The sequence below is a fragment of the Phocoena phocoena genome, chromosome 16 (genome assembly GCF_963924675.1).
Source record: "Phocoena phocoena chromosome 16, mPhoPho1.1, whole genome shotgun sequence".
Taxonomy (NCBI): Eukaryota; Metazoa; Chordata; class Mammalia; order Artiodactyla; family Phocoenidae; genus Phocoena; species Phocoena phocoena.
The window spans coordinates 32577195-32592638 of record NC_089234.1 but is presented as its reverse complement, the minus strand read 5'-3'; the positions used below and the strand labels follow the sequence as shown (position 1 = coordinate 32592638).

At 40.6% G+C, this 15444-nt stretch overlaps 1 protein-coding gene across 2 annotated transcripts in view; it reads left to right on the top strand.

Annotated features, from left to right (window-relative positions):
• The window catches only part of PLCE1 (phospholipase C epsilon 1), a 273926-nt gene that overhangs the window by 210421 nt on the left and 48061 nt on the right, over positions 1-15444 (top strand). Inside the window, exons 8-15 of one of the 2 annotated variants that reach the window (XM_065893739.1) lie at positions 2468-2650; positions 3561-3678; positions 4439-4595; positions 7637-7759; positions 7851-7987; positions 10200-10438; positions 11925-11986; positions 12358-12523. In XM_065893739.1, coding sequence (XP_065749811.1) covers positions 2468-2650; positions 3561-3678; positions 4439-4595; positions 7637-7759; positions 7851-7987; positions 10200-10438; positions 11925-11986; positions 12358-12523 — 1185 coding nt within the window. The remainder of the gene's footprint in view (positions 1-2467; positions 2651-3560; positions 3679-4438; positions 4596-7636; positions 7760-7850; positions 7988-10199; positions 10439-11924; positions 11987-12357; positions 12524-15444) is intronic. The other variant, XM_065893740.1, reaches the window with a different exon arrangement.

The following is a 15444-nucleotide window of genomic DNA, read 5'->3' as shown; positions in this document are numbered from 1 at the left end:
TTCTTGTAGCTTAATAGCTTTCTTTTTATTCTGAATGAAATTCCATTGTCTGGGTGGACCACAGATTATTCATTCATTCACCTACTAAAGGATTTCTTTGTTGCTTTCAAATTTTGACAATTATGAATAAAGCTGGTGTAAACATCCATGGTCAAGTTTTTGTGTGGATGTAAGTTTTCAACTCATTTGGGTAAATACCAAGGAGTGTGATTGTTGGATCATACAGTAACAGTGTGTTTAGTTTTGTAAGAAACCAAACTGCCTTCTCAAGTGGCTGTATGATTTTGCGTTTCCACCAGCAATGGATGAGAGTTCCTGTTGCTCCACAACCTCACCAGCATTTGGTGTTGTCAGTGTTCTCAATTTTGGCCATTCTAATAGGTGTGTAGTGGTTTCTTGTTTCATTTCGCATTTCCCTGATGACATATGATACGGAACATCTTTTCATGTGATTATTTGCCATCTGTATGTCTGCTTTGGTGAGGTGTCTGTTAGGGTCTTTGGCCCATTTTTTTAATCGGGTTGTTTATTTTCTTATTGTAGAGTTTTAAGATTTCTTTGTATATTTTGGATAACAGACCATCAGATAATCCTTTGCAAATATTTTCTCCCAGTCTGTGGCTTGTCTTCTAACTCTCTTGACAGTGTCTTTTGCAGAGCAGAACTTGTAAATTTTAATGAAGGGGTCTATTAAATGCTTAAAGATGTGTTATTTAAAACCCATAGATAAAAATTTTACAAGGTTTCTTTCAGAGTATGTTATGCAATAAGGTAGTTAAAATCTATTTGTGAAATTGTGTCATGAATTGTTTATTCCACTTTGGAGTCAGTTGTAGTGACTTGTTATCAGGGACTCTCTTCAGCAGGCCTGCACCAGGTGGAATCTTCTCCAAGCATTTTCATTCTCTGTATCACTGAATTCAAGATTCATTTTCCAGGGACAGAAATTCTGATTGGCTTATTTGGATCCTGTACCAACCGTTGATCAAGGGAGGCTGTTCCCCTTTGATTGATAGACCCAAGACTATATCTAGTGAAAAAGAGATCAAATAAAATTGGGGTATGGTTAGAGAAAAGAGAAATGATCCATAAGCCGGCATAAATCACAGATATCCACGACAAAAGGTCACTAAAAGGTTTCATCAAATGTCATTCAAAAGATCATCAAGTATCCAAGTTGCTCAGCATGCTGGGGTCCATAACAGGATGCAGGAAGTGGGAGGTCACAACTCAAGTCATAAAATCAGATAGTCATTGAACGTTAGGATGAAGGAGCAAGCGTGTGCACGCGCGCGTACACACACGTACAGCCTCTTTATTATTTGCATATTATCTACAACAAAGCAAAATCTATTTACAAGCACTTCTTTGGAATTGCAAAGGAGGACTAACCTTAAAAATTTGCAGAAAGTAAAGATAGTAAATAGAAATTAATTTTAAGAGGTACCTTTTCTACAACCTGTGAAATATCATCAGTATTGTTTTTAATTTATATGTGACCTTTTTGTATTTTTATTAACTGAGTTTCCTGACTTATAAGGAGAATTGTTGACCACTGATCATTAATCAGGAGGGATTACTCATTCATTAATCAATACGGATTAATGAATCCCTACTGATACTCAGTGCATGTTACACAGAGTTGCCTTACAAGCAGCAGCTATTGTAAACCATCACCTACCCACTGAGTATGTTTTTGCTGCTCACAACATCATAATATGCATGGTGCTCTGAGTCCCCTGGGCTCTCTATCCTTGGATATCAGTCACTCAAGAGAATGGCAGCTCCATTTCTCATGCTTTTTCTTCCTTCTCCAGCCATTAGCCAAAAAGGGTTGTTTTGTTTTGCGCATATGCCATTCTTAATATCAGTGGTGTGCACCTCATTTTATTAAAAAATTATCCAACAAAGAAAAAAAAACGAGGTTGGCAGCTCAACTACTCAAGGTGTTCCCAGAGCCCTCCAAAGTGAATTTTGTGTACTCCACCTACTCTGAGTTCAAGTCAGACTGTCCCAAGCATCGAACTAGGTGAAAATACACTGGAGTGATGCAATAGCAAATAGAACTTGATTTTACTTAAATAGATTCGTACACATATGTACACCCTCCAAGTCCTCCAAAGCCCAGATCTGCAAAGTACATCTTAATGAATTTGCCTGCAGTGATAATTCTGGAACATAACCTCTGAAACTGGGAAGGGAAATTTTTTTGTTAATCCCAGTTGAACGTGGCCCTATTAAAGCACATCACTGGAACTCAGCAGGGTGTGACCAGGACAACAGGGGACACGATGAAATCCCCAACAGAGAGTTCTGACAGTTAGAAAACAGCCACTTGCGTGGCCAGATGTTATTCTTCGGTGACAGCCTATTCTCCACCTCTGGGAACTTACGGGAAGCTGTTAATATATTTACTTCCCCATTGCTCGCTCTTTCCTTATGTGTTCAGAATGTGGTTCTTTTACAGGAGGATGGACGATATGAAGGCCCAACTTTGGCTCACGCTGTGGAGTTGTTTGGCGGCAGACGATGGAGTACTCGAAACCCCAGTCCCGGGACATCAGCAAAGAGTGCTGAGAAGCCCAACATGCAGAGAAACAACACCTTGGGTATAAGCACCACCAAGAAAAAGAAGAAAATCCTTATGAGGGTAGAGTTTATTTATTAAGCATTAACCCCAGTATTCCAGGACCATTGTATGGTCTACATCACCATAAACTACCTTAGGTCATTTGGCTTGGGGACAAGATGAGGTGTAAAACAAATGAAACCCAAGAGCTTACCAACTGCCTCCTGGATGCCAGGCCCAGTGATAGGAACTGAGTCAGCACCAGGGAAAATTCAAGGTCCGTAGAGGGACACAGAGATGTTAGCAAACACAGTGAGATCTAAATAAGAGTCACTGTCAAGCTGTCTGCAAAGTGCTATGGGAGCAGAGACAAGGAAAAGATGGGGCTGAATGGCAGTTGCCAGGGGGTAAGGGGAAGGGGAAAAGGGGAGCTGTTCAAAGAGTTTCAGTTTTGCAGGATGAGAAAGTTCTAGAGATCTGTTTCACAAGGTACAAAGAGTTAACAGTACTCTACTATACACTTAAAAATGGTTAAGATGGTAAATTTTATGTTTTGTTTTTTACCCAGATATATATATGTATCACTATATATTATATATTACATTATTTATATTCTTACTGTAGCATGATAATATATTTTCTTCATGGTTAACTAGAAGGAATCCCAGTCTTTGCATACAGGAGACCTAAGACATATGTTGATGCCCAAGTTGAACTTTGTCTGCTTCATAACTCTGTCTCTACACAGATTCCAGGGGTCTTATTCCTCCTCTTGTCACCCTCCCCAGAGGAGTGCTGCATTTTAGTGAAGAACACATGGGATAAATATAACACGAGAATAGCTGGTCAGCCTTCACATAGGTCTTTACTATTTTTGTCAGGTGGAGGTGGTATCGAAGGTGGGTCAGTGAGAAAATACGGACCCACCTGAACTAAGCAGTGATGGGAGAGAAATACAGAATGAGAAACGATGTGAGTTTTGTGTTCCCAGGGTGAGAGTGGAGAGGCCACCGATGACGAGATGGCCACCCGCAAAGCCAAAACGCACAAAGAGTGTCGGAGCCGGAGTGGTTCTGACCCTCAAGACGTTAATGAACAAGAAGAATCAGGTAAAGCAGCGTCTTTACATCTGAGAATTTTTAATGGGAAAATATATGCATTTGGTTTTAAATTGTGATTTATATATTGTGGGCATTCTTAACAAAACTCTTTATCACATTATATACTTACCTTTGTGTTTCACTAGATGATGGAACCCAAGAGGTATTTCTGCAAATACAAGTTTGCAAACATAAGTGTAATTAAGAAGAAAATTTCATTAAGTAACTTGCCATTACTGACAAGGAATATTAGATATAAAAGATACAATTTGATAGATTAGACCAGTGATTCTTATCCCCTAGCTGGATATCAGAGCTTTTAAAAAATATCTGGATGCCATACCCCAGCCCAACTGATTTAGGCACTCTCTGTCTGGGACCTGGACATCTATGCACTTTTTAAGTTCCCCAGATGATTGTTTTTTTTTTTTAATTTTTACCATTTACTCATTATTTGTTTATTTATTTATCTATTTGGCTGTACAACATGTGGGATTTTAGTTCCCCAACCAGGGACCGAACCCATGCCCCCAGCAGTGGAAACACAGAGTCCTAACCACTAGACCGCCAGTGAAGTCCCACTCCCCAGATGATTCTGATGTGTAGCCAGGACTGAGAACCCACCAGAATATTTTGATGCTTCTTGTACATTAATTACCTGCATGGATTGATTTCCTCAGACATTCAGAAGCATCTTTGGTTTTCATTTGATTTCTGAGGGCAAGTATAATCGGAGTCATGGTCTCTTTTCTGTCTTTCACCCTCACAGAGGCGAACGCCATCACGAGCCCTCCTAACCCTCTCCCTTCCAGAAGAGCCCACTCTTTGACCACGGCTGGGTCCCCTAACTTGGCTGCCGGGACGTCATCTCCCATCAGGCCAGTGTCCTCCCCTGTGCTGTCTTCTTCAAACAAGAGCCCGTCCAGGTGGGGCCTTAACATGATAAAACAGAAGGACCCTTCACACCCTTCAGGTTGTGTAGAAGGGCATCCTCTCCCAGTGCTCTACGGAAAAACTCTCTCTAATTTTGACCTAACAATCACATTAAAACTGAAAACCCCCAATTTTTTTAAAGGTCCTAATTTTCTTGATTTTGTATTCCTACCTTCTCATATTACTATAACTGCTTCTCATTTTTTGACAAAGATCAGTAGCAGTAACAAAATCCGAGCTGTGAGTCTCTAAATCTGTACTGATATAGCAGCTGCTAGCCACAGGGAAAAAATGTTAAGTGGCTATTTAAATTCGAATTTTAATTAATTAAAATTAAATAAAATTTCAAATTCAGTTCCTCAGTCATGCTAGCCACATTAAAAGTGTTCCACAGCTGCCAGTGGCTGGTGTCTACTGTACTGAACAGTGCAGATAAAGAACATTTCTATCATTGCAGAAAGTTTTATTGGATAGCACTGCTCTAAACGAAGAATAAATTAGTTTTAATGTAAGCAGCTTGACCCTTTGCTAATAGGTGAAATATATTTCGCACTCTTCTCATGTATGAGATATACACGTCTAGAGAAGCGAATGTCTTACAGCAAGTTAGATAGGTTTAGCTGGTATTAGTGTAAATTATTTTGTAAGGTCCATGCAAATTACAGATTTGAAACAACAGCTACGCTCTCAGAAGAAATAATATTAAAATGAAAGTCTTTCAAAGGAATCAGAACGCCACATCATCTCCCTCAGCCCCATACTAAAGTTTAAGAAATGCAAAGATTCAACAGAACTATGATAAGACAGACATTCTTTACTTCGTCAAACAGAGGAATGGGAGAAGGAAATGAGTCTGTACAGATATTGGCTTTAGAAACGTTAATTTTACACACGCGTGCACACGTGTGCACGCACACACACACACACACACACACACACCTCCTCGCCCCTTCCTCTCTTCCTGGGAAGCTTGCTACAGAAAAGAACCCTACAGTGGCTCATCTTTTAAAGGGAAGCATCCTTTCACAATATGATAATGAACATAATTTCTACACTTGATGAAACTGGGTTACAGGTACATGGGAATTCTTTATACCACTTTTGCAAGGTTTGTAGGGGTTTTTTGGGTTTTTTTAAAATTTATTTATTTTATTTATTATTTTTGCCTGCCTCGGGTCTTCGTTGCTATGCTCAGGCTTTCTCTCGTTGCGGCGAGAGCGGGGGCTACTCTTTGTTGCGGTGAGCGGGCTTCCCATTGCGGTGGCTTCTCTTGTTGCAGAGCATGGGCTCTAGGCCCGCGGGCTTCAGTAGTTGTGGCTCGCGGGCTCTAGAGCGCAGGCTCCGTCGTTGTGGTGCGTGGGCTTAGTTGCTCTGCAGCATGTGGGATCTTCCCGGACCAGGGCTCGAACCCGTGTCCCCTGCATTGGCAGGTGGATTCTTAACCACTGCGCCACCAGGGAAGCCCGGTTTGTAGCTTTGTAACAAAATTAAAGCTACAAAGAATCAGAATTCTTTACATTATATTTCAGCCTATACAGTATCCCGGGTAAATAACATAGCCAGAGAACTTGGATTAAGTGGTCTTTCCCTTTATTTTAATCACTCATAAGCAGGAAAAGGAAGGACAAAGTAAAGGAGGAAAATCTTTTCAAAGAGGTAAAAGTAAAGAAACTACCATGCCAGATGCAAGATCAGAGGACCCTGCCATAGAAGGACAGGGGGCAGTGCCCACCAAGTATTCTAAACCAGAAAGAGAAGACAAAACAGGAGAAGAAAAGTCAGCCTGAATGCTTTTCAAGGAGACAGCAAGACTGAGCCCTAGGAAGGGAACAAGTGGACTGATAGAGTTTCCTAAAGTCAGAGGGAGATGGGTGCCTACAGACAGAGGCTGAACCTGGAACCAGAAGGAAGGAAGGCAGGGAATGTACTTGTTTAAATGCAAATGATAAGCCATTTTGTTATCGGATCTTTTTCCTCTTCCTGAACCTCCACCCTCTGTTTCCCATACCACATTGGCGATCAATAACCCAAGCCTACAAAGTACAATAAATCTATCCATTTGTATTACTCTTCCATTAATGGAGGTGACCTTCTGATGTCAACACAAAATAATTTTTCATGAATAAACACTATTGGCAGGATTGAGGACAAACTAGCTATTCATTATAGTATTCTCTCTACTTTCTTACATATTTGAAATATTTCGAAAGTAAAAAATAAGAGACAAAAGCAAAAATGAAAAAAAAAAAAAAAAAAGATCCTAGTCATTGATTTGACCAAAAACCAGTCAAAACATTTCTCATACTCTCCTCTCAGGGAACCAGTGTAGAAAATTAAAAAAATATTGTGAAACAGCTAGACTGAATTTTTGACCCAGTTGACTGATATTTTTATATTAAATACATCCAGCCTTGGTAGGTGCAAATATAATTCTAGGCAGAGTTGGCTTCTTTCCATCCTTAATATTTTTGTGACTCACATTTTCCATTAACATTAAAAGTCCATCCTTGTTTTCATCTAAGAACTGGTTAAGGAAGGAAAAAGAGAAGACCTTGATACATTCAAGATTTTCTTCTCAAATGTGTTTCTATATTTTAGAATATGGGAAAGAACATGCATAATCTTCCCTAAGTCATGACTGAGTAATTTGGAGCTCTTTTTTAAAATGACTTTTCTTCAAAACCACTGAATTTATGTGTTTTTTTTCTCCCATTGACCTGAGATTTCAAAGAACTGTTATGATTAGTAGAGGGATATTAACCTCAACTTTGTGCCCTTATTAAACAAGCTATAAACATGAAGTGGTTTCAGTGTATAAAGTTTTACTTCCTCCGATGCAATGTGGATTAATTTTGAGAGAAATGAAAAGATGTACGTGATTAAAACAATGCTTAGAAAGAAAAGAAAAGAACCTAAACCTTCAATGACTTGCAGTCCATGTTTTTGTTCATGTTGCTAATCAGAGTATGTCTCTTGGGGCAGAATGACAAAACTGGTCCCGGTTCTGCCCATTAAGGCCATGTCTTTGTTGCAGTGCTTGGAGCAGCAGCAGCTGGCATGGGCGGATCAAAGGAGGAATGAAGGGCTTTCAGAGCTTCATGGTTTCAGACAGCAGCATGAGTTTTGTGGAGTTTGTTGAGCTGTTCAAATCATTCAGGTATGGCTGGGTTTCTTCTTAGCCTTTCTTGTCTGACCCTTACCTTGTTATAACAATGCCAAAGGTGAGATGTTCTCCATCCCGCACCCAGTGTGAGGAGCCGCAAGGACCTGAAGGATCTCTTTGACATCTATGCCGTACCCTGCGACCGAGCCGGCTCCACAGCGGCCCCCCTCTACACCAACCTGACCATTGACGAAAACACCAGTGGTCTTCAGCCTGACCTAGGTTTGTGCGAGAATTTAATATTTCCCTTTGAGACCTTTCTACCTAAAAATGAAAGTTAGAGATCCAATCACACAAGCCCTTAGCCTGTCCCACATGGCATGCTGCTACCTGGAGCATTGTGAAATGCTTAGAGAATTATCTTTCTAATGGAGGTGTCAGGGGATAGGGTATCATTAGCATTTTGGACAAGGAAATTCATCACTGTGTGGGTCTGTCCATGGATTCCAGAATATTTCACCAATAGAGCCTCCCAGTCATTCTGACAACTAAAAACCTTTCCCACTGACTTCCAAAAGTCCACAAGATATGTGGCATATCCCAGTTGGGAACCACCAGTCTCTTCTGTGCCTCCAGGTGGGTGGGTACTCAACCCCAGGGTGGAAGTTGTCTGCCCTTTGACAGGAGAGTTTTTCGTGACCTCAGCAGAGCACTTCTGTCTGAACATCCAGGACATTTTTCCTAATATGTAAACCAGAATGTCTAGTTCCTCGATCCCACTCACCACCACCATCATTACCATAACCACCCATGCATTTTAAGCCTATTATTTTTCTCTTCTGTTCTTGCTGGAAACTATAAACACTAAAAAGCAAAAACAAAAAAAAACCGTCCTCTTTCACGCATTTGCTTTTTAATTATTTTAAAACATATTGTCCTTATGCTAAAAATATTGACCTTTTTCAACTTTAGTCATAAATGTGCATAACTATGGACTAGCCCAGTAGTGACACTTTTTATAAAATTAATAGACTTTATTTTTTAGAACAGTTTTAGGTTAACAGAAAAATGAGGGGAAAGTACAGAGTTCCCATATACCCTCCCACACACACATACAGTTCCCTCCCTTAGTAATATCTTGTATTAGTGTGGTATATTTGTTACAGTTGAGCCAATATTAATATATTGTATTAACTGAAGTCCATAATTTACATTAGTGTCCACTGTATTGTACATTCTAGGTTTTTTTGTTTTGTTTTGTTTTGTTTTTTTATTGCGGTATGTGGGCCTGTCACTGTTGTGGCCTCTCCCGTTGTGGAGCACAGGCTCCGGACGCGCGGGCTCAGCAGCCATGGCTCACGGGCCCAGCCGTTCCGCGGCATGTGGGAATCTTCCCGGACCGGGGCACGAACCTGTGTCCCCCGCATCGGCAGGCGGACTCTCAACCACTGCGCCACCAGGGAAGCCCATATCTCCATAGTTTTGACTTTCCCAGAATGTCATATAGTTGGGATCATATAGTATGTAGCCTTTTCACACTAGCTCCTTTCACTGAGCAATATGCATTTAAGGTTTCTCGATGTCTTTTCATAGTTTGATAGGTCATTTCTTTTTTTGCTGAATAATATTTTGTTGTATGGATATTTGTCCAGTTGAAAGACATCTTGGTTGCTTCCAAGTTTCAGCAGTTATGTATAAAGCTGCTATAAATATTTGGTGTGCAGGGTTTTTGTGGAGGTAAGTTTTCAGCTCACTTGGGTAGACACCTAGGAATGCAGTGGCTGGATCATATGATAAGTCTGTGTTTAGCTCTGCAAGAAACTGACTGTCCTCCAAGGTGGTTAGAATGAAAATGACTGGCCATACCAAAATGGGTGCACATGTGGAGCAATCAGGGCGTTGCTGGTGAAAATGTAAAATGGTACAGCCACCTCAGAAGAGAATTTGTCAGTTTCCTACAAAACTAAACGTACTCTTATCGTATGATCCAGCAGTTGTACTCCTTGGCGTTTACCCAAATGAGCTGAAAACTTGTGTTCACACAGAAACCTGCACACAAATGTTTACAGTTACACTTTTAAAGTACAGAAAAAACTGTAATCTTAAGGGTATGTCTTCCATTTCTGCAAACATAAAGATGTAGAAGTAGCTGGTCTCAAAAACCAAAGACTGAATACAGCCTGAAGTCCCCAAATAAATTTACATTTAGTTTCCATCTAATACTTAATCTTATGGGCTTTCAAAATCTTTGACCTCGCTCTCTCTTAGTTTCTTTTATTTATTCATTGATTCATTTTTGTTTATTCCTTCAACTATGTGAACTTTATTCCTTCAACTATATTCCATCAAACTCCACTGAGTTTGATGGCTTGTTTAGACAGATTAGTGAAGAGTTTCTCCAGCTTAATATTTCCACAACACCATTATCTCCAAAATGAACTTTATAAAAGACGCTGGCTAGCCTGTCCGTGTTCTGTGGGTGGTTCTCTTTCAGATTTGTTGACCAGAAATGTCTCCGATTTGGGGTTATTCATTAAGAGTAAACAGCAGCTGTCTGACAACCAGAGGCAGATATCTGATGCCATTGCTGCTGCAAGTATCGTGACAAATGGCACTGGGGTGGAGAGCACATCCCTGGGCGTATTTGGAGTTGGCATCCTCCAGCTCAATGACTTCCTAGTGAATTGCCAAGGAGAACACTACACTTATGATGAAATCCTCAGCATTATCCAGGTTTGTGCCCATTTGGTATGCAAGCAAATGTGTAAAGCCTCTAACTATGCTAATTATTTTCTGTAAACATTTACTCTTTCTATATTTCCTTCTAACACCTTTAAGTCTAGGGCCGAAATAGAGGGTTGGGTTTTTTTTTTTTAAATACCAAATATATGTGTTCTTATTTAACATATGATTAACATAGGTCCTAAGCCTTCTCTTACTCAGTGACTACTGTAAGGAATCAGTACATGATCGCTTCTTGTAGTTCTAGCACATGCAGTAGAATTAGTAGTTAGGTTGTCAACCACTTTGATTGTTTAACAAATGTTTATTAGCTTGTACTATGGACCTGGCTCTGTTCCAGGACCTGGAAATATACTAGTTCCATTCTAGTGGGTGTGGCAGACAATAAATGAATAAAAATATAAAGTAATTTCAGGTAATAATGGGTTCTGAAAAAATTGAGCAGAGTAAGGGGATGGAGTGATGCAGGAGGGCTGAGAGGAGTAAGCAAAGGCCACTGTGGGGAGGTGACACTTGGGCTGAGCCCTGAATGCATAAGCCATGTGAAGGTCTGAGGAAAGAGCATTCCAGACAGGGAGTAGCAAGCAGGAGCGAGCTTGGAGTCTGTGAGGAATAACAAATGCCAGAGGGACAATAGCTGACATGATTTCAGACAGGTGGGCAGGGGCCGAATCATCCAGGTATTTTAGGCCATGGGAAGGAATTTGACTCGAGTCCATGTGAGATGGGAAGCTATTGGAGACTTTTGAGCAGGGCAGTAACATGATTTGATTTGTGTTTTTAAGAGGTCACCCTGGCCCCACTGCAGTATAAACTGTGCTAGGGAAGGAGGAAAGCAGAGAGACCGGGTAGGAAGCTGTCACAGTAACCCAGGCGAGAGGCGGTGATGGCTTCCGCTAGGGGGCGGCAGGAGCTAGGGGGCGGCAAGATAGTTCCTTGTGGCTGCGCCACATGCAGCAGAATTAGTCTAAGTTTTCAGCCTGCCTTGTCAGCTGATTGGGAATCAGTGGACTAGCTGGCCAGCAACTGGACTTGATCACTGGCAATGCTAAAAATGTAAGGTTACGATCACAAGATTGTGTGCTCACTATAATATGATGGAGCGCAAGCACTGTGCCGAGGATTCCGTGTGGATTCTCTCATTTCACCTCCCACCAACTCTATGGTAGCTGCCGTTATGATCCCCATCTTCACCTGGATAAACCGATATCGTTTGTTTTCATATAAATCAGTCTTATTCTTTTCTCCCACTCTCCTTTTTTCTCTTAAATAAATATGCTTCGTATAATAAACTCACACATAATTAATGTTTTCTTTTAGACTAAAAAACTACACCTTACCACTGCGTAACTAAATTAGTTTAAATATTTGGTTTAGATGTTTCCTGATGAAAACAAAACAGTTTTTAAAAATGATGTGATGGTTTTTCCCTCTAGTTTCCTTTACTTAAATAACACTCTTTTTGTATCCCTTGCAGAAGTTCGAGCCTAGTGTTAGTATGTGTCATCAGGGCCTAATGTCGTTTGAAGGATTTGCAAGGTAAATTTTAAAAAATCTTTGCCTATCACTTAAGAGCATACATTTTTCAAACAGACTTACAAATGCAGAGAACAAACTAGTGGTTACCAGTGGAGAGAGGGTTTGACAGAGGGGCAAGATAGGGGAAGTGGATTAAGAGATACAAACTACAAGGTGTAAAATAAATATGATACAAGGAAGTAATGTACAGCACAGGGAATATAGCCATTGTTTTATAATAACTTTATATGGAGTATAATATATAAAAATACTGAATCAATATGTTGTATACCTGAAACTAATATAATATTGTAAGTCAACTATAGTCCATTTTTTAAAAAAAAGAGTATATATTTTTCCCATGCAATTCTAAGAAACTTTGTTTCCTCTAGGTTTCTGATGGATAAAGATAATTTTGCCTCGAAAAATGATGAATCGCAGGAGAACATTAAAGAATTGCAACTGCCCCTCTCCTACTATTACATTGAATCTTCACACAATACCTACCTCACAGGCCATCAACTCAAAGGAGAATCCTCAGTAGAACTCTACAGCCAGGTACTGAGAATTTCACTTGGAATATGGTTTTCATTAAACCTTATTTATGTAACCCCCAAAGTCACAAAAGCCTGACCCCAGACTCCTTTGAAGAACTTATACACTATTAATTGTGAAATGTGAGGAAGCATGATGTGTGGGAAAACCACCTATACATACAGTTGTTTTCTTTACTTCTTTTTGTTTCTTCCCCCCCCCCCCCCGCATCTACACTTAACCTTTATTCTAGGCAAAATTTAAAAAGTAGTTGTTTGAGACCCATAGCTTTTAAATCCTGGCTAGTCTGACCTACCTCTACTAAAATTAGATTTTCCCATGGGAAAACTATCTAATTGCTTCACTAAATGCTAAATAAATCAATATATTGTAGTGGGAAAGCATAGCAGAAAATGCAACTGTCTGTGAAGTTATTCCCAAAATATTGTTTGTTTTGGTTTTCAATTTGTCAGAAAATTAATCTATCCCTATGGCAACCAACAAAAAAAAATTTTACAGACTGCAGGCACTGTCCCTACACATTTAAATTCATGGGAATATTCTTGAAAACTCAGAAGGGTCTCCGGACTAGAAAAAGCACATCCTTTTGACCTAAACATCCAGCTCTCAATGATCCATATGTCTGTTGCTTCTGTTATATTTTCTGCACCATCCTTGTCTATGCTGCCTGTTTTCTGAACTCCCACAAGGTGAGTTAATTATGGGAGGAGCTAGCTACGTCCAGGTGTGTGTGTGTGTGTGTGTGTGTGTGTGTGTATGTGTTGGGGGGGGTCCAAGTGTAAAAATTGTACCGTTTACACCAACCCAGCAGACTTGAGCTTCCTTTATTCTGAAAAAGGTCTATATATTCCTCAAAGCATTGGTCAAACTTCTGTCCCAAAGTTTATCTGGTATGGAGTATGTATTTTATTTTATTTTATTATAGAAATCCATTTTTAATTTATTTTATTTTTGGCTGCACTGGGTCTTCGTTGCTGTGCGTGGGTTTTCTCTAGCTGTGTGGAGCGTGGGCTACTCTTCATTGCAGTGTGCAGGCTTCTCATTGTGATGGCTTCTCTTTGTTGAGCACGGGCTCTAGGTGCGCGGGCTCAGTAGTTGTGGCACGTGGGCTCAGCAGCTGCGGCTCATAGGCTCTAGAGCGCAGGCTCAGTAGTTGTGGTGCACGGGCTTAGTTGCTCTGCAGCATGTGGGATCTTCCCGGACCAGAGCTTGAACCCATGTCCCCTGCATTGGCAGGCAGATTCTTAACCACTGCGTCACCAGGGAAGCCCTGGAGTAGGTATTTTAAACTCTAAAATCTAAGGGGCTTTTATTATGAAATGAAGATATGTCCTTAGAGTAGTGATTTTCAAAATAAGAGTTCTGTCAAGGGGCCTCAGCTGCTGACACAGAAGAGAAGACAGTAACCACTGCCACTGAAGATTTGCTCTTTTATCTACTTTATATATTGGCCCTCCATTTGTACCGAGAATTCCAAGGTTAAAAGAAGTTTGAAATCCGTTGTTCTAGAGGAAAGAAATGAAGTGTGTGTGTCTGTGTGTCTGTGTATTTATCCCAGGAAAATAAGCAGGGACCAGTGTCCTAGCTTTAATTCCTACTGCATTTCCTTATTTGACATCAGGGAGGTGTTTTTTTTTTACTCCTTAACATACACCTCAAGTAGAGAATGTCACAGCCTTTGAATAAGGCACAGAAACCCCTCAAATAGACTCACAGATGTGATTAAACTTAGTATGAAGCTCCCTTTTATTTCATTTCTTACCACTCTCTGCTCTCTCTCAGCTCTCCCAGTTACCTCTCAAGATTACTGTATGGGGCAGATGAGAAGTGAGAAAAAGCTCTGTTCTCACCTGGAATTTGCAGCCCTGGTTCTCCTATTCTAGCCACATGTGGAAGCCTTAATGTCATGCAGACATTGATAAGGACCTTTAGTCTTTTCATACTGAAAACCCATCTCATCTGCTGCCAGTCAGTGAACATTCTTCCCAGCGAGGCTCACTACAGAGATGAGGGAGACTCACGTCCCACCTGTCATATTACACAGACAGTTTTCAGCCCAAAGCAACACACCTGTAGATACTCTAGTGCTGACAGACACTGATAGCCTTGGGATTCTTTGCCAAAGAATCAGTTCCCCCTGGGAAGATAGGTCACCTAGGAAAACCAGGTGCTGTATGCTGTGCAATGGGAATAATCTACGAAGTATCTCATATAAAAACATTAAAACAAGGGGGATTCCACTATCCAAGTTATGTTGCAGCAAGTCTAATGGCCACTAGCCCCCAGTACTGCACTGCTGTCACATGAAAATAGTTAGGTGGATTCTTAAATCAGAGAGTTGGCCCATTCACAGATATATCCACCTTTGGCTTTGGTTGACCCTTTCAAAATATGGTCACCTTTAAGATAGTCCACAAATACAGTCTATGGAGGAAGAATTTGCTCCAAGCAAACGTTACAGAGATGCAACCCAAGCACGTATATCAGGAGCTCTGCTTCCAGCTCTAGATCCAGAAAAGCAAATAGGTATCATCTCATCTAATTCACTGGTAGTGTTTCCTGCAGTTCTTTGCTGAGGAAGCTGTGAGATAACACATCAGAGCTTAGGGGGCAAGTATATTATGATTGATTACTGATGACTGCTATGGGTGTGCAGAGGGGACTTTATGGATTATTTGTCATCTCTGCTGTAGAGGCTGTTCTAGGATTAGACAGCAAGGCAAATCCTTGATAACTCCCTGCTTCTACTCTTCTCCCATGCTATATGTTCACAGCAAAGTTATTAGGTGGTGGCAGAATGTGGGTCTAAATAGAGGAGATTTTATCCTGATTGGATTTATATAAATGTTTGGCCAGTTCACTAAGGAATCAGTGGCCTCATTTCCTCATCAGCACCTGTGTCACCTCCACTGACATCTGCCCAG